This window comes from Geotrypetes seraphini, chromosome 3 (assembly GCF_902459505.1).
Source record: "Geotrypetes seraphini chromosome 3, aGeoSer1.1, whole genome shotgun sequence".
Taxonomy (NCBI): Eukaryota; Metazoa; Chordata; class Amphibia; order Gymnophiona; family Dermophiidae; genus Geotrypetes; species Geotrypetes seraphini.
The window spans coordinates 290,095,420-290,119,207 of NC_047086.1; the positions used below are offsets into that span (position 1 = coordinate 290,095,420).

The following is a 23,788-nucleotide window of genomic DNA, read 5'->3' on the forward strand; positions in this document are numbered from 1 at the left end:
GCTTCGACTACCTAATATGGAAGACCATTCCAACGATCAACCACCCTTTCGGTGAAGAAGTACTTCCTGATGTTGCCATGAAGACTCCCACCCTTGAGTTTTGAGTGGATGCCCTCTTGTTGCCGTGGGACCTGTAAGGAAAAAAATATCTTCCTCCACCTCAGCACGGCCTGTTAGATATTTGAACGTCCCTATCATGTCTCCCCTCTCTCTGCGTTCCTGCAGCCTGCTTAGACATTCTTCATATGGGAGATCCTTGAGTCCTGAGACCATCTTAGTGGCCATTCGTTGAACCGATTCCATTCTCTTCACATCCCTTTGATAATGTGGCCTCCAGTACTGAACACAGTACTCCAGATGAGGTCTAACCATGGATCTGTACAATGGCATTATAACTTCAGACTTTCGGCTGACAAAACTTCTTCGGATGCAATCCAGCATTTGTCTAGCCTTGGTTGAAGCTTTCTCTACTTGATTGGTAGGCTTCATATCTTCACTAATAATTACACCCAGGTCCCGTTCTGCGACAGTTCTTGTTAAGGTTTCACCATTCAGGGTGTATGTTGCAGGGGTTACCGTTACCAAGGTACATAACCTTACACTTTTTGGCGTTAAAACTCAAGTTGCCAAATATTTGACCACTTTTCCAGTAAAAGTAGGTCCTGCCTCATAGTGTCGGGTATGGTTGCGCTGTCCACTACGTTGCATAGCTTAACGCCTTCTGCAAATAATGTAATCTTACCTCGAAGTCCATGGGGCAGGTCTCGTACAAAGATATTAAATAGTATTGGACCCAAGACTGAGCCACGCGGCACTCCACTAGTCACTTCTGACGTTTCTGAAGGAGTACTATTCACCACCACCCTCTGAAGTCTACCCCTGAGCCAGTCTTTAACCCATGCAGTCAATGTTTCTCCTAGTCCTATTGTATTCATTTTGTTCAATAACCTAAGGTGTGGGACACTATCAAAGGCTTTACTGAAGTCTAAATACCCTATATCCAGGGACTCTCCCCAGTCAAAGAAGCTTATCAGATTGGATTGACAAGACCTTCCCTTCTTAAATTCATGCTGGTGGGGATCCCTCAGTCTCTCGTCATCCAGAAACATATCCAATATGTTTTTTATCAACTTCTCCATAAGTTTACACACTATTGATGTGAGACTCACAGGTCTGTAATTTTCAGCCTCTGACTTGCATCCCTTTTTGTGGAGCAGAATGACAATAACGATTTTCCAGTCCAAGAGGACTTTTTCCTTGTTTAGGGACAGATTAAAAAGCGCAGCTAATGGCTCTGCGAGGACATCTCTCAATTCCCGAAGTACCCTGGGGTGTAGATTAACCGGTCCCATGGCTTTGTTCACTTTTATCCTCGATGGCTCATGGTAGATGCTGCTCGCGGTAAATTTAAAGTCCCGTAACGGGTCCTCCGAGCACTCCCTTGTCTGCATCTTCGGTCCAGATCCCGGTGCCTCACAGGTAAAGACCGAACAGAAGTAGCCATTGAGTAGTTCGGCTTTATCTGAGTCTATGTCTACATAGTTACCGTCAGGTTTCCTGAGGCTCACAATTCTTCTGTGTTCTTTTTTCTGTCGCTAACATACCTGAAAAATGATTTATCCCCTTTTTTAACATGCCTAGCTATATTTACTTCCATCTGGAGTTTGGCTTCCCTGACTGCTGTTTTAACAGTTCTAGATTTTACCAGATAGGCTTCTTTAGTTTCCGGTTGTTGTGATGATTTGTTTTTTTCATAACAGCAGCACGGGCGGGGGGTGGGGGTGTTATCATCAGTTCTTTCACCTTTAGAAAACCCTTGTTACAGAAATGGCTATATTCTCACACTATGCCTATCTTCTTTTATCCACTCTAAACCAAATTTCTTCACCTGATCTCATTTACAATAAATTCCACTCCACCTCCCGATTAAGCCTCCTAGGTTCTATCGTATCCCATTGATGAATGAGCCTCTCTTCTTTCTCAATAGTACCATAATTAAATTCACTTGAATCAAAACTATAAACCTCAAATCTTCCACATTATCATTGTTCCCAGTCCAATGGGACACTAATAGTGCCTCAATTTTACCCAATCACAAATTACTCAGATGTGCTATTCACTGCTTAAATCTCCTTTTGGTTTGACCAATATACCACTTTCTTTGAGAAAGGAACAGAATATAGCCATTTCTGTAACAAGGGTTTTCTAAGGGTGAAAGACCAGATGATAAAAAAAAAAATCCATGCTGTTCTGTTATGAAAAACAAGAACATAAGAATAGCCTGACTGGGTCAGACCAATGGACCATCAAGACCAGTAGACGGTTCTTGGCCCGACGCCGTTCAAGCAGGAGGGCTCTGCTCCTACTCTCTTAGAGCCCCTGCTTCTTCCAGCCACCGGGGATCGCCGAAAGCCTCCTGCCGGTGCAGGTTTCTGATCGGGCTGACTCTGCCCGACTTTAACCGGGCATTGTGAGCCAGCTCCGTCCCCCCCCCCCAGGTCGGCGAAACCACACGGATTTCAACTAGGGAAGGGCTCCTGGCCGGTTTTCAACCGTCCTCAGTTCCAGCTCCCCCACGGAGCTTTCCTCTTTTGCTCCTGCATTGAACCTTTTGGGCACTCTCCAGCTGCAAACCGCAGCATTTTGAATTCGGGGCCAGTTCCTTCCACAGAGCCTCCACCGAAACCGCCGCCCTACAACCAAGCGTGTAAGCCAGCTCTGCCTCCCCCCCCCCCCCAGGTCGGTGAATCCACACAAAATTCCCAGACCTCCGGATATACTCCTTTACTTACTATCAACTACACGTTCTATCCACTGCATGTTCTTTTAATCTGCATCTATAATCCTATTAAATCTTGCACAATCTACAGCTTGTTATAGTTTGTTATTAATCTTATTCTACAGCCTGTTTAAATCTTGCAAAATCCACATCTATAACCCGTTACTGCATGAAAAACCTGTTACCGCACGTATAGTCTGTACTACGTGGTTAGCTGCATAACCAGCTACTGCACGTTTTAGCCTGCTACCTGCATATATAGACAGCTACTGCATGTTAAACCTGCCACCACCTATACAGCCTGTATTTAACCAGCTACTGCATATTTAGCCAAGCTCCACCTCATTTTGTTATCGCTCAATTAGCAATTGTTTAAGTTCCAACCTGTCCTGTATCACACTAGAAACAGCTGGATACAAATTCATCTTCAGTTTTTGTCCCTCTCCCGTTCGCTCTCAGCCCTCCTTTCGACTCTCTCTCTCCTCCCTCCCTCCTGGCAATTTCTCCGACCAACCCCCCTCTCATTGGCTCTCCTTGCCTCCCACCATGAAGCCATCGCTCTGGCCCCTTCTTCTCCTTCTTTGCTCCCTCACTAACACTTCCCACTGCCAAAAGCCTCTCCCCCCAAACTCTCCCGATTCCACATACACAAACAACATCTGCCCTGGCCTCAGAATCCCCACACTAGTACTTACCAGAACCCACCCTTTCAAAAAGCACCGAGGAGTCAACCTCACCTCCTTAAAGCTTGTTCCTCCAGCAAACCTACCCAACCTTACCTCTGACTCTCTCACCCCAGTCCCTACACTCTACTGTAATGCCAGATCTGTCTGAAATAAGACCCTGATAGTAAAAGATTTACTCGAAGATTTCGACCCGGGTTTCTTGTGCATCACTGAATCATGGATCGAAAAAGATGATTTATTCACACAAAACGAACTCTGTCCCCCAGGCTACCATGGCCTCTTCTCTCCCAGAATAAACCGGAAAGGAGGAGGTCTGGCTCTACTCTACAAATCATTCTTTAATGTCCAGCTCCTCGAAAAGGGCAGCCATTCTTCTTTAGAATTCATGGTAGCTTCAGTCAATGACGAACTTCATCCCCACCCATTAGGTATCCTGCTACTTTACCGCCCACCCACCCCCTGGAACAAATCCTCCGAATTGGTTCTTGAGACTATAACAAGGGCCTACCTAAAATTCCATAGACTATTGATCATTGGCGATATTAACCTTCACCTAGACGATAACACCAACAAGGACACAACTGACTTCAAAGACTTCCTCACTTCCTTAGGCTTCACTGCTCCTCCGCCCATCCCTACCCACGATAAGGGGCATTCTCTTGACATCATCAGCTTTCTTGACCTGACTGAGCACAAAACTTCTACCGATGAGACCCGTTGGGAACATGTCCCTGGTCTGATCACCTCCTAGGCTCTTTCTGCCTCCCTATCTTCATGTCACACCTTGGTACTCCACCCCGAGCCACAAACTATCACCTACCGCAAAAAAATCATGAGTGAACTGTTCTGGTCCCAGTTTCTCAATAAACTTCCTCCTTTTCCCAAACACGCGGACCCAGACTCAAACTGGCACAACTTTGTAACTCTTTCCGGGACCACGTACCATGCTCTTGCCCCTTTATCCACTAAACCCATCTCCTACTCCCACAAGGCTCCCTGGTATCTCCCATACCACAGGGAATTAAAGCAGAAATGTCGAGCCTTGGAGCGAGAATGAAAAAAATCGAAATCCCCTTCTGACAAACAATCCTGGAGAGACAACATCAAGTTCTATAACACCGTATTAAAAAAAGCCAGGAAGAATTACTATGGAGACAAAATCTCCAGGTCAAAAAACCAAAACAGGACACTGTTCCACATCTGGCGCAACCTAATTTTAAAAAACGACTCCACCTTTTCCCCCTCCCTCCCATCTCCAAACGACCTAGCCAAATTTTTCAATGAAAAGATTACTACCATAAAGAGTTCACTCCCCCCAACTGCTCTTACAATTCTCTACCTCCGAATGACTCCAACCCTATCCCTGCTGACAGATCATGGACCTCCTTCGACCTCGTATCCTGACCCCAGATCTCTAAATTTTGTCTCAAACTTAAATCCTGCAAATGCATCCTAGATCCTTTCCCATCCTACCTTTACGAAAACATTCCTGCGCAGGCCATCTCCTCCCTTACCAGCCTTATAAACAAAGCATTACTATCGGGCCTGTTCTCCACAGAAATGGGACACATTGCCTTATCCCCTCTTCTGATAAAAGCCAATCTCGACCCTACCTTACCATCAAACTACCGCCCCATAGCAAATATCCCTCTTCTAACTAAACTGCTAGAGACCATAGTCGCTACTCAGCTCTCCTCTTACATAGAGAGATTCTCCATTCTCCAACACTACCAATATGGATTCAGACCCAACTTCAGCACCGAGTCCCTCCTAGTTTCCCTAATTTCAAAGGTGTAACAACTACACTCTCGAAACAAATTTGCTGTTCTGCTACAATTCGATCTCTCTGCGGCTTTCGACGTCGTCCACCATGACATACTAATCTACCAACTTTCTGAGATAGGAATAGACTCCATCGTCCTAAAATGGTTCTTAAACTTCCTTCGCTCTCGTTCTACATTGTCAACACAAATGGTTCCAGGTCCGCTCCGTGGACTCCATCTTGCGGTGTCCCACAGGGTTCTCCTCTATCCCCTATTCTCTACAACATTTATATGACCTCCCTGAAGCTCCTCAAACTTTCCCCCCTTGAAACAATCTACACATACGCTGACATCATCCATATCCTCCTTTAAACAGACCAGAACCTCACAAACCTCCATGAGAACATTACTTCATGCATAATGAGACTTCACGCCTGGTCCCTCTCGGTACAGATGAAATTAAATGAATCAAAACAAAATTACTCTGGCTCGGCCCAAAATTAGAATACCTGCCCACCCTCTTCACACTACCCACAGGCTCTGCTCTGCACCTTGAGTTCTCTAGCAAGGTCCTCGGCATCATTATTGACTCTTCTCTCTCCCTCAACGATCACCTCAATTCCCTGGCAAAATCATGCTTTTTCAGCCTCCACATGCTGAGGAAAGTAAGAGCCTACTTTCGCCAAAAACATTTCGCCGTCCTTGTCCAATCCATCATCCTCTCTAAACTCGACTACTGTAAGGCCATTTATTTATGCCTAACAAAAAAAAGTCTTCAAAGACTCCAGCTTATTCAGAATACTGCAGCCAATTTGACCATGTCTCCCCACTCCTTACCAACCTTCACTGGCTCCCAGTGATTCCCAGAATTCATTTCAAATGCTCCTGCCTGGCTTTCAAGATCATTCACGGCATCCTCCCTCCCCTAATCCCACTATCCTTTAACGCCTCGAGGCCTTCTACCACCAGATCCGTCCACAGACATAAACTATCCTTCCCCTCTCTACACGGTATTCTCTACGCAGGCAAACTGGGAAAATCCCTTCTCTTCAAAAACACGGGCCTTTGGAACGATCTCACCACCCTACTGCGGAACTTGGGCTCCCTCCAAATATTCCGCAAACAACTGAAAACCTGGCTTTTCTCTAACATATAACTTTATTTCCCTGCTTTTATTCCCTCTATTTATATGCTCCTGTAAATCTCTCTCCTTTCTCTTATATTTTTAAGCTTTGTAAACCGTGCCGAGCTCCACTTCCATGAAGAAGATGCGGTATATAAACGTAAGGCTTAGTTTAGTTCTCACGGTGGCCAATCAAGGTCCATGGCTAATCCAGCAATATTCCATTCTACCAATACAGGGCAAGCAGTGGCTTCCCCCATGTCTTTCTCAATAACAGACTATGGAGATGTAAAAAGGTACTGTTACTAAAGAAATGTGATTAGTACTAGAAATAAGGATATATTAAGAAAATTAAAAAGTTACATGAATTGTTGTATAATTGTTTAGAGAGGATTAGGAGCCTTATTCAGTCACAGCTCCTAAAGACGCTTTGCAGCGAAACACAGTTCTGTGTCAGGCTGGACTGTGTAAGCTTTACTGGCACAGGAATTGAGTGAGCAGAAAGGATTCGAAGACAGAATATTAATCTGCCTTTGAATAAGAATTTTAAGTAAAGTGTTTTCATAGCATAGTATATGTACTATTATGGACAATGAACAGCGCATTATATTTTATGAGGGTGTTTGAGTGGTAGGGCTCTTTTTTTTTTCTGTCTCTAACAATGTGTGTTATAATGAAGGGCATTTATTAAAGAATCAGACAAAAATGTAATGCTAATTGGAAATTTTGTATTATATGAAAATTAAAGCAAAATAAGGTGGTTTCAAAATATAGCTTCGTTATAATTTGATGCATATTCATTAGAGATATCTTGAAAACCCGACTGGATGGGAGTCTCCCAGGACAGGTTTAAGAGCCACTAATATACAGTATCTCCCCGAGTCTGAGACTACATCTAGAACTGGCTCTATGGCTCCAATCTGTAATAACCTTTGCACCATCACGCTGACCTTGGCAGCCTTCTTTAAGGTTTTCATTTGATGTGGCAGCTCTGACTCTTCAGGCAGCTGTGTACAGTTTTTATGCAGCATGGGCCTGTCTTCAGTGGATCCTGCTATTTACTGATGGAGTGGTAGAGTCGTTGGGGCTCTGCCCCCATACCTTCCAGATGTGGAGTCAGGTCTGGCATATCTGGCCGATGCCTTATATGATATTATTAGGGCTTCAGCTAAGCAGATGGTTCTATCAATGGTATCTAGGTGGCACCTATGGCTGCAGCATTGGGCAGCGGACACCGCCTCCAAGTTACTCCTGGTACGACTTCCCTTTAGGGGCAGGTTACTGTTTGGAGAGGACTTGGAAAAATTGGTGAGGGATTTTGGGGACTCTAAGTCTCAGAGGTTACCGGAGGATAGGTCCAGAGGGGCACCCCTTTCATCTATGCCACATTTTTGGGATACCAGGAGATATAGCCTGGAGACATCAGCATACAGGGCCTCCTATTCAGCAGCATATAGTGCCATGTCCAAGGTTACGCAGAGGTGACCTTCTTGCCCTGTCAAACCCTCGGCCTTGAAGGCAGATCTGCCTCAGTCCTCCCGACCTGCACAATGACTGAGTTTTGGCTCCTTCTGTCAAGTGAATGGGGGGGGGGGGGGGTCGGCTGGCCTCATTACTGGTGGGATGGGCCAAGATTACGTAGTGCCAGGAGGTCTTCTGTATAGGGCACAAAGATTAAGGTTGAGAATGCTTTTTTCCAAGCGCAGATTCTGGGCATCCCTGTGGGCAGGGGCTGGATTGGAGATTGTGAGAAGTTCGTTCTGGGTCCAGTGAGCCTTGGGGTCAAGGTTTCTGGTTCCTTGCAGTATGAAGGGCCTGGGGCTCTATTCTGGGATTTTTCAGGCCCATCATTTGGTTCCTCAGGAGACGAGGACTCAAGGTGATATGCCCTTTAATTCCCTTTTGATGAGTTCCCCGGCTCCCTAGCAGGCATGGGGAGCAGTCTCTGGAAGTGAGGTAGGCCTTCGGTCCTCCAAGGGTCCCACAGTGTTTGTTGAGGGGGTTACCTCTCTAACCGGTGAAGGGGCGCGTGTGGCTTCATCTGGCTCGCTTCTCCAGCACAGCGGGGTAGATATTTTGGGGTTGTCCGTGGCCCTCAGGTTAGACTCCTCGAGTGAGTTGCGCACCAGTCACTCTGCTTCGGTTGCGGGGGACACCCGTCTGTGTCCCACAGGAGTAGGTTCAGGGAAATACTCCCTTCTACTGTGTTCTTACGGCCTGGCTATTGAACTGCGGAGACTGCAGCATAGGGGGTATTCCGAGCAAGTTATCTCTATTCTGTTGCAGGCAAAGAAGAGATGATCTGGCGGGTGTTTGAGGTTTGGTGCATTCAATTATAGTTTCTTCCTTTTCAGGCTTCCCTGTCTCAGATTCTTTCCTTCCTGCAGCAAGCGGTTGCTAAAGGGTTGGCCTACTACAATTCCATTTGGGTACAGGTGGCGGCTATTGCCTGTTACAGAGGGAAGGTGTCGAGTGTGTCCATAGGGTCTCATCCTGATGTGGTATGGTTCCTTAAGGGGGTTAACCGCATTAGGCAGACATTGCGGAGGCCTTGTCTGGATTGGAGTCTGAAGGTGGTCCTTAGAGGTTTGCAAGGGGCATCTTTCAAGCCTTTAGATAATGCGACACTCAAGGATGTTACCTTAAAGGTGATTTTTCTGGTTGCCCTGGCTTCAGCCAGGCTAGTATCTGAGTTGCAGGCATTGTCCTGCAGGGATCCATTCTTGCGTTTCTCGGAGGCCAGAGTTTCGATTTGAACTGTTCCTTCCTTTCTTCTGAAAGTGGTGTCTCCTTTTCATATCAATCAGGTCCTCTTTCTACCATCCTTTCAGGAAGAAGATTGAGGGGCAAGGTTGCCTGCCTTGCATTTACTGGATGTAAGGAGAATGCTCTTGTACTATCTTCAAGTTACTAATGATTTTCAGTGTTCGGATCACCTCTTTGTGCTCTTTTTGGGTCCTAGAAAGGGTTTGGCAGCTTCCAAGGCCTTGGTGGCTTGTTGGGTCCGAGAGGCTATTTCTTCTGCTTATTTGTTGGTGGGTAAATGGGTTCCAGAGGCTCTACATGCTCATTCGACGAGAGCAATGGCTATGTCTTGGGCAGAGTCCAGGGGTTTTCCCTGGAAGAAATTTGTAGGGCAGCCACTTGGTCGTTTTCCAACACATTTTCTAGGCATTACCGCTTGGATGTGGTGGAGCACGCAGAGGCGTCCTTAGGTGCTTCAGTGCTTGCAGAAGCGGCATGTTCGCCACACCAAGTTGAGGTGGCTTTGCTACATCCCACTAGTCTCTGGATTCATCTGCTGACAACACTAAGGAAGGAAAAAAATATGTGCTACCTATTAATTTTCTTTCCTTTAAACACAGCAAATGAATCCAGAGCCCCACCTGATCAATATTGTTTCAGGATTTTTTATCTCGCAGGTGCTGTCTCATGGTTGGGGTCAGGATTTATTTTGCTTATGGGAAAGAAGTTTGCTAGGTTACAACTGCATTATCTGGATGCTTGGACATTAAACAATACTGACTGGTAAGAAAGATTCCATCCAAGATATACACCTGCAAAACAGTTCTCTATCTCCACCTGCTGGTAGATGTGTGCTATTCCACTAGTTTCTGGATTCATCCTCTGCGTCTAAAGGAAAGAAAATTAACAGGTAGGACATAATTTTTCCATTCATGAGGTCCTTTCATTCCTGCAGGAAGGAATGGAGAAGGGCTTGGCAGTTGAATCTCTTAAAGTTCAAGTAGCTAGTCTTTCTTACTTCCAGGCTAAAGTAGATTGAGCATCTCTAGCCTCTCATCCACATATTTCCAGGTTCCTGAAGGGAGCTCTGAAGTTCTGCCCTTCAGTAAGGCAGCCGTTTCCAATGTGGAATCTTAATATCGTATTATGGGCTCTCACCAAGTCTCTAAATGAATCTTTATCAGACGCATCTATCGTGGATCTGACTGTAAAGATGGTGTTTTTGGTCACAATTACTCAGCTATGAGGGTATCCAAGCTGCAGACATTATCATGTAGAGAGCCTTTCCTCAGATTCACAGAAGTAGGAGTGTCATTATGCACCATGTCTTCCTTTCAACTAACGGTGGTTTTGGTGTTCCATGTTAATAAAGTTTCAAGTTTATTTTTAATTTGATATACCGCCTATCGGTAAATCTAAGCAGTTTACAATAGATTTAAAATAAATATATAATAAAAAGGTATTTAAAACAGGAAGTAAGATTACCTGCATTTTAGCCCACGGGTGAAAACAAACAGGACAGGTTTTTATGGTTGCTGGATGTGCAGAGGGCGCGTCTCTGCTATCTTGAAGTGACAAATGAATTTAGGCTTTCAGACTATCATATTCAGCTCTAATCATTAGTGAATACCAACCACTAAGGCTTCGATATCCTGATGGATTTACATGGTGATCTCCTCAGCATACATTCACATGACGATCTCCTCAGCCAGTCGCCCTAAACGCTCACTTTCAGAAGTGTGGTCTCTTCTCGTGCGACATCCATGGTAGTGCAGCATGAAGAAATTTGCAGGGCAGCCACATGGTCCACTCTTCATAACTTTATAAAGTTTTATAGAGTTGATGTGTCAGCACAAGCAGATGTAGTTTTTGGGTCTCCGGTGTTTGTTGCAAGCTCGTCTGTCTTGCCCTAGACTCAAGGGACCGCTATTTTACTTCCCATCTGTAAGGAATTGTATGGTGTTGCACAGGAAAGAAGGATTAGGTTCTTATCTCAATCCTTTTCTGTAGAATAGCATATGATTCATTATGCCTACCTTTGTCAGAGATAAATGCAGCCTGCGTTATTTAATAGTCTGGGTTGAATTTCCAGTGGCTTGGCTCATGGCAGCGAAAGAGAAGAAAAGGAAATTACTGTAAGGCAGGGGGTTGAATCCCATTGCTTGCTGTACGTTGCTTTCACAGAGCTATACAATTGTTGGTGCTAGTTTCATACAGGTAGGTGAGGAGTTGATTCCACTTCTAGTTTTGCAATGGTTGTTTACTGTTTTTGTTCCTATTGTTTGTTGTTCCTCGTGCAGAGCAGAGCAAAGTTAACATTCTTGGGGAGTCTCCTGAACCCCTCCTTGTTGTTTCCTCTTCTTGGGGTCATCACATGCTTTGGTATGGACTGAAGAGAGAGGGCACTGCCCAGGGAGACCAGAGGCACAACTGAGAAAAATGATTGATGCCTTCTACAATCCAACTTGCAAGTTGGGGTACACAACGCATCCGTAAGACATAAGAACATAAGAAATGCCTCTGCTGGGTCAGACCCGAGGTCCATCGTGCCCAGCAGTCCGCTCACGCGGTGGCCCAACAGGTCCAGGACCTGTGCAGTAATCTTCTATCTATACCCCTCTATCCCCATTTCCAGTAGGAATTTGTCCAATCCTTTCTTGAACCCCAGTACCGTACATCGAATACTGTTCTACAGGAAAGATGATTTTTTTATTTTTTTGTATTTATTCAATTTTCTATACCATTCTCTCAGGGTTTACATGAATTTATACAGGTACTCAAACATCTTTCCCTTTCTGCACTGACGGGCTCACAATCTACAGTATCTAATGTACCTATGGCAATGGGGGGGGGGGGGGGTTAAGTAACTTGCCCAGTGTCGCAAAGGAGCAGCGTAGCTTTAACCACTGTGCCAAGGAGCTTAAATATTAGAGTTCCAAGTGAGTTATAAGGTTTGGTTTTTCCAGTTTTGCCTTGTCTCTTACACATTTTTATTTTTTCATTTTATTTTAGTTCAAATGTATTATTGACTGCCTAGATCAGGGGTGTCCAATGTCGGTCCTCGAGGGCCGCAGTCCAGTCGGATTTTCAGGATTTCCCCAATGAATATACATGAGGTCTATTTGCATGCACTGCTTTCATTGTATGCTAATAGATCTCATGCATATTCAATGGGGAAATCCTGAAAACCCGACTGGATTGCGGCCCTCGAGGACCGACATTGGACACCCCTGGCCTAGATGCAACATTTTTGGGTAAAGTCTGTTAGTCTTCTTTGGAACTTGGACTTGAGCAGCAGGCAGAGAAAGAAATCAAAATGTTAATTTCCCTCCTGGTTACTGTTATGGGTGTGTTGCCTTGGTTCAGAATGTCCCCAAACAGGCTATTAGTATTTTATAGCAAAGAGACAACCAAAACACCATGTGAAGTAAGAAACACTAATTAACAGTGACAGAAGGTGAAGGCAATGGGTTAAATTGACCTGTGAGAAAAGAAAGGACAAATCTATTAAAAACAAACAAAAAAAAATTTGTAGCAAAATATGATGATTATGATGATTTTTTGTTTTGTCTGGAGGGGCCAATAAATGTTTCCCCTGTTGGCTTAAATATTTAAGCCCATAATCAACCACTGTTTTCTTTTCTTGTTAGGTTGCAGTAAGGAGATCAGAAAAGCTGAAGAGCTATCTTCAACTGCAAAAGAAGAAACTTTTTTCCCTTTTTGTAGGGAACCAAGTTACTTTGAGATCCCTACCAAAGAATTTCAGCAACAGTCAATAGAGAACACTATCCATGAAATTCCAACAAAAGACACACACAGTTCCCAAGTGCTAGGTGCAGGCCATGCCTCATTTACTATTGAATTTGATGACAGCTCTCCAGGAAAACTAACCATTAAAGACCATGTCACTAAATTTACACCAGATCAGCGGCAGAAAGTGAAAAAACCATCTCCTTCTGGTACTAAGGAACTGTCTGGATTACAGACAGAAATGATGGCTGCAGAGAGTAAAGTAGCTGATTGGCTGGCACAGAATAATCCCCCTCTGATGATGAGAGAGCCACATGATGACGATTCAAAAAGTATTAAGAGTGATGTTCCAGTTTATCTAAAGAGGTTAAGAGGTAAAGTGTCATTTTAAATCAACTTGTACTGTAAATTCACTTTGAGTAAACTTATAAAATGTGCATGTATAGTAATGTTTAGAAATTAGTAAAGTATTAATGTATTATCATAAGGCTGCAGTCAGGTGTTTTGCATAACTAAAGATGCTATTCAACAACAAAATTAAAACATGAACAAAATATTTCATAATAGTAAAATGATACCATTGTCATAAAGTCTCCAGTGCATTCTTTGGAAAAACTACCAATGGAGTATTACAATTTATCATCGACTGGAGGAAATAGGGATCTCTGGCCAAATCTTAAATTGGTTTATTTCATATTTCAAGGAACGCACCTCGAAAGTTTCATTCAATGGCTTAAATTCTAACACATTCTCAAACGACTACGGTATACCTCAAGGTCTATACTCTCCCCACTTTTGTTTAATATTTTCCTGGCTCCTTTGATCATGCTAGGATCACGCTAACGCAGACGATATCCAACTTGTACATCCCATCAATTTGGATAATCCAACCGACATTCATACTATCAATAAAGAGCTCAACAAGATCCATGACTGCTTAAATTCAAACAAGTTATCACTTAACGTTACTAAAACCAAAACTATGGTCTTTCCATTTAAGAAAGGTAATCCACTTCTCTTCCCTATTAAACTTAAATCCATTCCAATACAGACAGTTCACAGTATTAAACTTTTAGGCATCACTTTCGACAATACTCTCAATTTCCATGAACATATAAGTACAGTTGTAAGAAAATGTTTTTATCATCTACGAATGATTCATGCACTAGCTAAATTTCTTGATAAATCTGCTTTAAATTCATTTGTTGGTTATATCTTGTCTCGATTACGGAAATGCTTTATATCATGGAATTACCCAAAAAAAGTTAAGACGTTTACAGATAGTCCAGAACACCACAGTTAGTCATCTACAAGGCAAAAAAATTTGACCATGTAACTCCTCTCCTGATAAAAGCCCATTGGCTTCCCATCCACATCTTGTCACTTATAAAACATTACTGACTTTTAAGACAAACACCGGCCAACCGGAATTTATTAATAAACTCTTGATACTGTATACTTCGTCACGTCTTCTTCATTTCTCAGATCAAAATCTATTAGCAATTCCAATCCCTGAACCATATTAACACCAGAATAAACACTATCTTTTCGGTAGTTCTTAAGATATTCCTTTTTAAAGACGCTTTTCAAATTTAAATGTCCTTTTAAGGATTAATTTTTTTTTTTTTCTTTATTAGTCCACTTGTATTGGACTTACTTGTATTGGACTTACTTGTTTTTAACTCTTATTTTCCCCTTTGTACCTTACTTTTCTTTAATTAATGTAGTTCTTCCCATTTGTTCCTGTTTGTCCAATAATGTACATGAGAATAGCAATTCTAGGACATTCTAGGTCAGGTCAATGGTCCATCTTGCCTAGTCTCCTGTTTCCAATAATGGCCAATCCTGGCTGAAACGCAAATAGTAGCAGCATTCTATGCTGCTGTTCCAGGACAAGCAGTGGCTTCCCCTATGTCTGTCTCAATAGACTATTGGTTTTTCCTCCAGGAAATTGTCCAAACCTTTCTTATTCCTAGCTACGCTAACCACTACAACCACCTCCTCTGGCAACGCGTTCCAGAGCTTAACTGTTCTTAGAATAAAAAAAAATGTTCCTCCTGTTTGTTTTAAAAGTATTCCCACGTAATTTCATTGAATGTCCCCTGGTTTTTGTACTTTAGGAAAAACTCCTGAAATATCCTTTGATATTTAAATGATAGATACTGACTCCAGTATAGCATGTATAACCTCACCTGATTTGTAAGTCATCAATTTTTAGCTCAAAGAATTTAGTAAAAATAGAAAATAACATGTTTTTTTTTTTTTTAAAGACTGAGCTTTTGAAATGCTACATTATTTGAATAGTGGATTAAAAAGGTTATTTTAGAATGATCAAATGGTATGTACATGTTTTATAGTGCTGCTGTTTACATGTAGGTACTATATAGCTGATAGATATGAAGGGGGTGTTTATGGGTGTGATTTGGGCAGTTCAAAAATTACCCATTTTTTTTCTCTCTGCACATATATTTTTTTTAATTCTCCTGTCAGCGTCCAAAGTCAGCTAATTTGAATCTCAAGTTTCCATTACTTAATTCACGTGGCTTCTTAATTGGCTCCTGTAAAATTCAACTCATACATATATACCATATTTCCCCGAAAATAAGACACTGTCTTATATTAATTTGGGGCCCAAAAAAGGCACTAGGTCTTATTTTGGGGGATAGGTTTTCTATTTTTCAAGTACTTTAGAATGATCATCTCTCCCTTCCTCTTCTCCACATGTGCAGTATCTTTCCTCCCCCTCACCCATCCCCTTGTGCAGTGTCTTTCTATCCCTCCCTCCCATAAGAACATAAGAACATAAGCAGTGCCTCTGCCGGGTCAGACCAGAGGTCCATCCCGCCCAGCAGTCCGCCCCCGCGGCGGCCCAACAGGTCATGACCTGCCTTAATCACCAGAAGGGGCCCCCTTGCCCCCTAGGTTTCTCATCGAAGTCCTATCTTCCCATCAATGTCCTAACCCTCCGGCCTTGCACCTGCACGACCTGGTGAGCTGTCTATACTTATGCAACACCCCAGCACCTCCCTCAGTACCCCACGATCCCCTTTTCCCTCAGGAATCTGTCCAATCCCTGTTTGAATCCCTGTACTGTACTCTGCAGGATCACTTCCTCCGGGAGCGCATTCCATTTGTCCACGACCCTTTGGGTGAAGAAAAACTTCCTTGCATTTGATTTGAACCTATCTCCCTTCAGTTTCTCTGAGTGCCCCCTTGTACCTGTCGTCCCTTTTAGTCTGAAGAACCTGTCCCTGTCCACCCTCTCTATGCCCCTAAGTATTTTGAAGGTCTCTATCATATCCCCCCTGAGCCTCCTCTTTTCCAGAGAGAAGAGCCCCAGTTTATCCAGCCTCTCAGCATATGGGAAGTTTTCCAGCCCTCTTACCAGTTTCGTTGCCCTCCTTTGGACTCTCTCAAGAACTGCCATGTCCTTCTTGAGGTGCGGCGACCAATATTGAACGCAATATTCCAGATGTGGGCGCACCATCGCTCGATACAGCGGCATGATGACTTCCCGCGTCCTGGTTGATATGCCCCTCTTGATGATGCCCAGCATCCTGTTGGCTTTCTTCGAGGCTGCTGCACACTGTGCGGATGGTTTCATGGATGGATCCACTAGCACACCCAAGTCTCTCTCAAGTCCGGTGTCTTCCAGCAATCTCCCCCCCATTTTATACTCGAACAACGGGTTCTTTTTCCCTATGTGCATGACCTTGCATTTATCTACGTTAAAGCGCATTTGCCATTTGTTTGCCCAGTCCTCCAGCTTATCGAGGTCCCTTTGCAGTTCCTCACACTCCTCCCTGGTCCTAACTCTGGCGCATCTCCCTGTACAGCTTGTATCCCTCCTTTCCCATCCCTTGTGCAGCAGAACCCTTGCTACTTGTATCCTTCCCTCCTAACCCTTGTGCTGCAGAACCCTTGCAGCTTGTATCCCTCCCTCCACTGCCACCGCGCACCCACCCACCGTCCCTGCTGCTGTTTGTTACAAAGTACAGTATTTCAGTCTCACAGTCAGTGGGAGAGATGGAAGGGTCAGCGGGAGGTGCGGAGGGAAGCGCTGCTGCCGGCGACTAGGTCTTATTTTCAGGGAAACACAGTAACTGGCAGCACATGCATAGTGGAAAATAGTCACATGTCTAGTGCTTATAGAACAAGTGATGTTGCTCTTGTGAAAAGGTTGTTACTATTGGATATACCAGCAAGTATAAGTAACATTTTTTTGGCTTTCTTATAAATATTTTACAAAAGGTTCCATGTTCAGCAAAGTTGTTTGTGAAACATTTGGAGAATTGTGAATATTCTACGCTGGGCATTCCAATTCCTTCCTAGATGTCCTATAGCAGGGGTGCCCAACACGTCGATCGCGATCGACCAGTAGCTCAGGAAGGCAATGCGAGTCGATCGCGGAGCCCATTCCGGGCTCCGTGATAGACTCGTGTTGCCGTCCTGATCTATCGGGCCGATCAGCCTTTCTCTCCAGTGTTCTCTCTAGGGCCTTTTAGCTGGGCGGTCCGCCCAGCTGTCATCTGCTGCTGCCGCCGCTGCTGAACATTAAAAAAAACCCAAAAAAACCGGCTTGGAGATTTCAGCCCATAGCGAACTTATGCTCCGTGGCTCTAACGTGTGCGTGCCGGCTTCCCTTCTCTTCCCTCCGAAACCGGAAGTTATGTCCGGGGAGGGAGGGAGAAGGGAAGCCGGCACACACATGTTGAGAGCCCTGAAGCAAGCGTTCGCTATGGGCTAAGGCGGGAGACAGGTTAGTGAAGCATTTGCTCTTCTTGCTGCCGGGTCCTGCCTACTTTCTGTTTCCGCGAAGGCAGGCCCCGGCAGCATTTCCCCCAATAGGTCGATCGCGATCTTGGGCCAATCAGCCTTCCTCTCCCCGACGGCAGAATTGACGTCGGGGAGAAGAATGCTGGTTGGCCGAAGCAGGGAGAGCTTGGGGCAGCGTCGGCTTTCGGGCCTGTTATTGGTGGCGGTTTGGGGCCTGTTATTGGTGGCGGTTTGGGTCCTGGTCCCCGATGGCAGTGGTTTGGGGGAGGGCAGGGAGGAAGAAAGAAAAAGGGCAGGCAGGGAGACAGAAGGAAAGAAGAGAAACAGAAAAAAAAGAAAGGGAGGCAGAGAGAAAGAAAGGGCAGGGAGAGAGGAAGGAAAAGTTGGGGGAGGGAACGAGGTCTGGAGGAGAGGAAGCATACAGGCTGAAAGAAAGATTGGATGCACAGTCAGAAGAAGAAAGTGCAACCAGAGACTCAGAAATCACCAGACAAGATAGAAAAATGATTTTATTTTAAATTTAGTGATCAAAATGTGTCTGAATTTATATCTGCTGTCTATATTTTACACTAAGGTCCCCTTTTACTAAACCACAATAGAGTTTTTTAGCGCATAGAGCCTATGAGCGTCGAGAGCAGCGCTGGGCATTCAGCGCAGCTCCCTGCGCTCTAAAAACTGCTATCGTGGTTTAGTAAAAAGGGAGGGGGGTATATTTGTCTATTTTTGTATGGTTGTTACTGAGGTGATAGTGCATAGAGTCATCTGCGTTGACCTCTTTGAAAAACCCTGGAATAGGAATGATAATTAACATTTTCTATGCGTACAGTGTGCGTTGTGTTTTTTAAAATGTTATTGTTGGTAGATCATTTTGACTTGGTCATTTTAAAAGTAGCTCGCAAGCCCAAAAAGTGTGGGCACCCCTGTCCTATAGGATAGATGTAAAATGGGCTTCACATGTTCTTGATGGAGCCCTGCAAATTTTACAGAATTTTCAATCAAAGTTACTCCTGTGACTGAGATTTTTAAATTGAGTATAAAAGGATTTTTGACTGTAGCTTTATTAGGTAGCGATGTTACTTTTTCACAATTTCTACCTCTTAGCCCTGTTTCCTTTCTGGTGCTTTATTAACAGGGAATAAGCATGATGACGGGACTCAGAGTGACTCGGAGAATACTGGAGCTTACAAATGCTTCAGTAAGAATATCAGTCTGGAAGATCATGTACGACGACGCCATGCTGATCAGAAGAAATTGTTTCAGAAGGTACTGGTCACTGAAAATAGCCTAGATCCATCTGCATTGAGTCAGACAGCTTATACAATTGAATTTGATGAAGACCACCCTAGAAAGAAACGGTCTTATTCTTTTACTCAGAATGCAGGTATTTTATGCCCTGAATCTTCCTATCCAATTCCACAAACGAGATTTGAGAAACTGAGGTGTGCCTCAGGAGATGCCAAAGGTGTTTCCCTAGTTTTACAGACTGGCTCTGTGTCCCATAAAGCAGGTCATGTCATCCAGCATACAAAACTATTAAAACAAAAATCAGAAGATCCTTCATCTTCTGTACTTTTTTCACAAACTGTGCTACTAAGAAGTTCTGGAAGTCTTGGTCATCGACCAAATCAACACCTGGATATAGATAAAAACTCAGAAATTCCTGCTATCAAAAAAGATGACGATGACCAAAGTGACAAAGGGACATACACTATTGAACTGGAAATACCAAATCCTGAGGAAGCTGAGGCACGAAAAATGATTGATAAGGTAAGAAATAAAATACTAAATGACCTAGAAGGAATAGTATGATATGACCTGTCAGAATGCAGCATATGTAACAACAGTTTTAAAATGCTTGCCGACTCTTTAACAGTTAACTGTGGTCTGTAGAGAGTACATAATCAATTTATTTTCCTGGTGTTCCTATTACTAGATAATTAAAGATTTAATTGTATTTCTGTGATACAGTTTATGATATAGGTTGAAGGATTTTTGTGCAGTTATTGGTCTGATTCTGAATATTGGTAAACTAGGGAAAGGGATTGGGACTTGTATACCACCACCTTTTTGTAGTTATACAATCACACTCAAAGCGGTACTTCAAGCATTTTCCCTATCTGTCCCAATGGGCTCGTAATCTGGGACAGTGGAAGATTAAGTAACTTGCCCGGGGTCACTAGGAGCAGCACGGGGTTTGAATCCACAACCTCAGAGTGCTGAGGCTGTAGCTCTAACAACTACACCTCAAATTTCTAGTTTTATCAGCAAAGTTTTAACCTAAAGCATATCTCTGTGATAGGAAGTGGAAAAATTACATTATGGTTTTTGTGTTAGAAAATATTACATGTAATGAAATGGGTAGGTTTAGCTTTACTAAAAAAAAGCATCTGAAAACCCCCCATACAAGTTGTCATCACGCATTTGGTAAACTATCTATACTTCTTTTTATTACTTTTATAATCATTAACGTTATTGTTTAAATTTTTGTTGTAAGAAAGCAAAATTCTCAGTATTATTTCAGCTTAAATATGAGCCTCTCTGAAGGTCATTTGATCTATTGACAGTGTTTTATTGTAATTAAGTAAATGTAACAAATTACTGTAGTTAAGTAAAAAATTTGTTAATTTTAACTTGTAAAGAAGTACAGGATAACATTAGTTACTTTTACTGAAGTAATAATTTCACCAAATTACACTACTTTTACCTTGCTTGCAGTTAAAAGTTAAACTGGAAGCAAGGCTGACAATTCCTCAATAAACTAAATGAAACAGCAAAACCTGGAACAGGATTTTCTTGTACAATCCCACTCTATTCCTAGACAAGTGGGTTATGCATTTCATGTCATGAGACTGCTTGTTGGAAACCTCCATTTACATGATTTTTCTGACCTTCCCCTTTTACCTCAGGACTGCCCTCTGGTCACCAGTTCCTTTCCTACAAGCAAGATAGTAGGGCCAGGTTTTTCTGCTCGTGTTTTTTTCCTTCTATTTCTATTCAGTCTTTATGCTGTTTCGCATCTTTGTACTGCAGAGGTTCTCTGCGGGGACAGATCTGGCTGTGGAAGATCGCAAAGTTTGTGGATAAAGTCTGTTTCCAGGGGGATGGCTGCCTGGCAGTGCTCCCACCTGGACAGCCTGCATTCTCAGATTGGGACTCGGGGACTGTTCCTGTGGGAACTGGCTCACCCCAGGTTTGTCCACTAGTGGGTTGGATCACAGGCTGCAGGCCTCCAGGGTCGGGGCCAACTGCATTCCTTTGCCATGTTGTATGCGCAGCATATCTCGAGTGTGGAAGAGGTCTCTGCTTGAAATGTTGGGTCAGAGTGGTAGTCATAAGACCAGCAGTTAAGTTTCCAAGGATTGTTAGACGCAGTGGATCTCCCAGCAAGCTGTTGCAGCTTTCTTCATGCAGCTCTCAGCACACAACATGGCATAATAAGTAAAGGCTAACAGCCTGTGACATCAATTTTTGGGGGGAGGGGTGTCTCTGAAAGTGAATTTTGGGCAGTTGGCCTTAGGTCCCCCACCCCTAAAATCTGAAAATCATCACATTTTGGGGTTTTTGTAGTTTTCCAGGGCTATTTTCTTCTGAAAATTGCACCATGGTGGCCATCTTGGATTTTCCCAGTTTGAATATAAAGTTATTTTCTGCCTCTTCAAGCTTTGTTTTTGCAAGCAAACAGCTCAGATGGACTCTTCAGGGCAGGATATTTTGGATTCAGGTCCCATTTGTGGTATTTGGCTGACCGCCGAGCAGCCATATTCCATGTGATGTTCGGCACAGGAGAGGGGCAAGCTTTCATCAACTTTGGTTCCCGTGATCCCTTGGGGGGGGGGGGGTCCTACTGTCCAGTTCATCCATGGCCAGTCAAAGTCAAATTTTTCCCCGGGGGAAGGCATACTTGTGGCTTCGGCAAAACACAGCTGCGATTTGGCATCAAGCACAGAAATCTTCTAAGAGTCCCAAATGAATTACCCAGGAAGTGGCCACTGTTCTGGAAGAGGGTTTTCCGTCAGAATTTATTACCATACTCTCCTAGGCTTATCTAGCCAAGAGAAAGGTGCCAAATATACCTCCTTTGGAATCCTTGCTGGCATCGGGGTTTCCCACTTCCCAAGACACTGGTCTACAATCCAGAGTCCCTGGTTTGGTGAAGGACAATATGCATCTGATGATATGGATGATTTATATGTTTAAACATGCCTTTGTTTACACCTGCGGGCACCTCCACAGTGGGAGACATAGCTGTGATCATGAATCCCCAGAATCCAGATCTGGGGGATGCTGGGAGTGGAGACTCTTTAAGCCCTCTGCTTTGCTTGGAATGATTCTGAATCCCTCCAGGAGTTGAAGCTTGAGGTTGGACAGTCAGTGGCAGTGGAATGTTCTCTCATGCGTAGCACAAAGCCACAGTCTTCATCCATTCCAGTTTATTCGGACATCGTAGAAATGCTCTTGGATCACTGGGAGGCACTGGAAGGTCATTTGAGAGTGGCTAGGGCTATGTCAAAATTCTACCTGATGACAGCAGGGTTTAACCAGCATTTTGCATCCCTAGTTGAGGGAGGGATTGTGCTGCAAGATGCACAGGACCGTAGGATTGATTTTGTCCTCTAGTGGCTCTTTGATTTGATAGCCTTCAGTCTGAAAGCAGCCGCTTCTTTTGTGGCCAGGGTCTGCTGCTCAACACTTCGCTATGATCCTGGTGCTATATTGCTCCAAGATCTACACCTTTTAATTTCAGGCAGGGATTAAGTGGCAGATGCCTTGTATGATCTCTTCAGAGCAGTGAGCAAGCTCTTGGCATTCTCTATCTCCATATATAGGATGTTGTGGATCTGGCAATGGTCTAGTGACTCATTCTCCAAGGCAACCCTCGGTAAACTCAGTAATCCTCAGTAATCCCAGGGCAATTATTGTTCGGTAAAGGTCTGGATGATCTTATGGCTAGTGTGCAGGACAAATACACCCAGGTCCTTGCCAGATGCAGGCCCTGGTCCTCTCGAGGACCAGGACGGTTTAGCTTTCATCCCTCCAGACATTCCCATCAGTACTTCTCGAGTTAGAGATCCTATCATTCAGCCAAACAATGGTTTGGTGGAACTCAGTGTCCATGTTTTATGGGGAGCCACCCTGCATCTACCCCTAAGAAAACGTTCTGACACCAGGCCCTCGACTGCTCCTCTGCAGATCAGAGGGCAGCTTTCGGCCTTTCAGAAAGAATGAAGGGTCATCTTTGTCTTACCTCTGTGGTCCATGATAGACCGTCTGCTGAGATGGATCAAGGTGCACAAAGTTGAGTAATTCTCATGGTGCCTGACTGACCGAAACCATCTTGTTATGCCAAACTAGTTCGTTTGCAGCTAGATCAGGGGCTCAGGCTTCCCTGCCATCCTTGTCTCTTTATGCAGGGTTTGGATCACTTTGGTCTTACAGTCTGGCTCTTGATTGCACGGCCTTTGTCTGTAGAGGCTACTTTTAAGGAGTGATAGATATTCTCTTGCACAGCAAAAAGAAGTCAACTGTGGCAGCTTATGCGAAGGCTTGGTTATGTTATTGATCTTGGTGCATCCAGAAGCACGAGGATCTGACCTTGCCATCAATACCACTGATTCTTTCATTTCTTCAAGACAGGGCTAGATGAGGGTCTGGCCATCAGCTCTCTGAAGATTCAGATTGCCGGTCTTTCTTGTTTTGGTTCTCAGCCTCTGAGAGGCTCTTTGGCTGCTCATCCAGACATTTTACAGTTTCTTAGGGGCGCATTGCGGCTTCGTTCCCCACTGCATCTGTCCTGTCTGACTTGGAATCTCAATCTGGTTCTCTGATCGCTGGCTCGTCCGCCCTATGAGTCTGTGGAGCAGGCGTCCTTAATGGATCTCACTGTAAGACAGTTTTCCTAGTGGCTATAACTTCAGCCCGCAGTGTTTCTGAGCTTCAAGCTTTATCTTGCAGATATCCCTTTCTTTGGAACACGGATTCCTGCATGTTTTTGTGCACTGTTCCCTCATTTCTCCTGAAGGTGTTCTCTAGTGTCCACGTCAACCAATAGGTCCATCTGACTACATTTACTTCCTCAAGATCGAGAAAGAACCGAGTGCTGAAGTTGCTGGAGGTGCGCAGACTTTTGCTGCGGTACTTGGAGGTCACAAACAAGTTTTGAGTCCTG

At 44.1% G+C, this 23,788-nt stretch overlaps 1 protein-coding gene across 10 annotated transcripts in view; it reads left to right on the forward strand.

Moving 5' to 3' along the window:
* CEP170 (centrosomal protein 170) overlaps positions 1-23,788 on the forward strand; it is a 283,085-nt gene that overhangs the window by 117,956 nt on the left and 141,341 nt on the right. For all 10 annotated transcript variants that reach the window (XM_033937690.1, XM_033937689.1, XM_033937691.1 and 7 more), the window contains exons 8-9: positions 12,747-13,220; positions 18,755-19,389. In XM_033937690.1, coding sequence (XP_033793581.1) covers positions 12,747-13,220; positions 18,755-19,389 — 1,109 coding nt within the window. The remainder of the gene's footprint in view (positions 1-12,746; positions 13,221-18,754; positions 19,390-23,788) is intronic.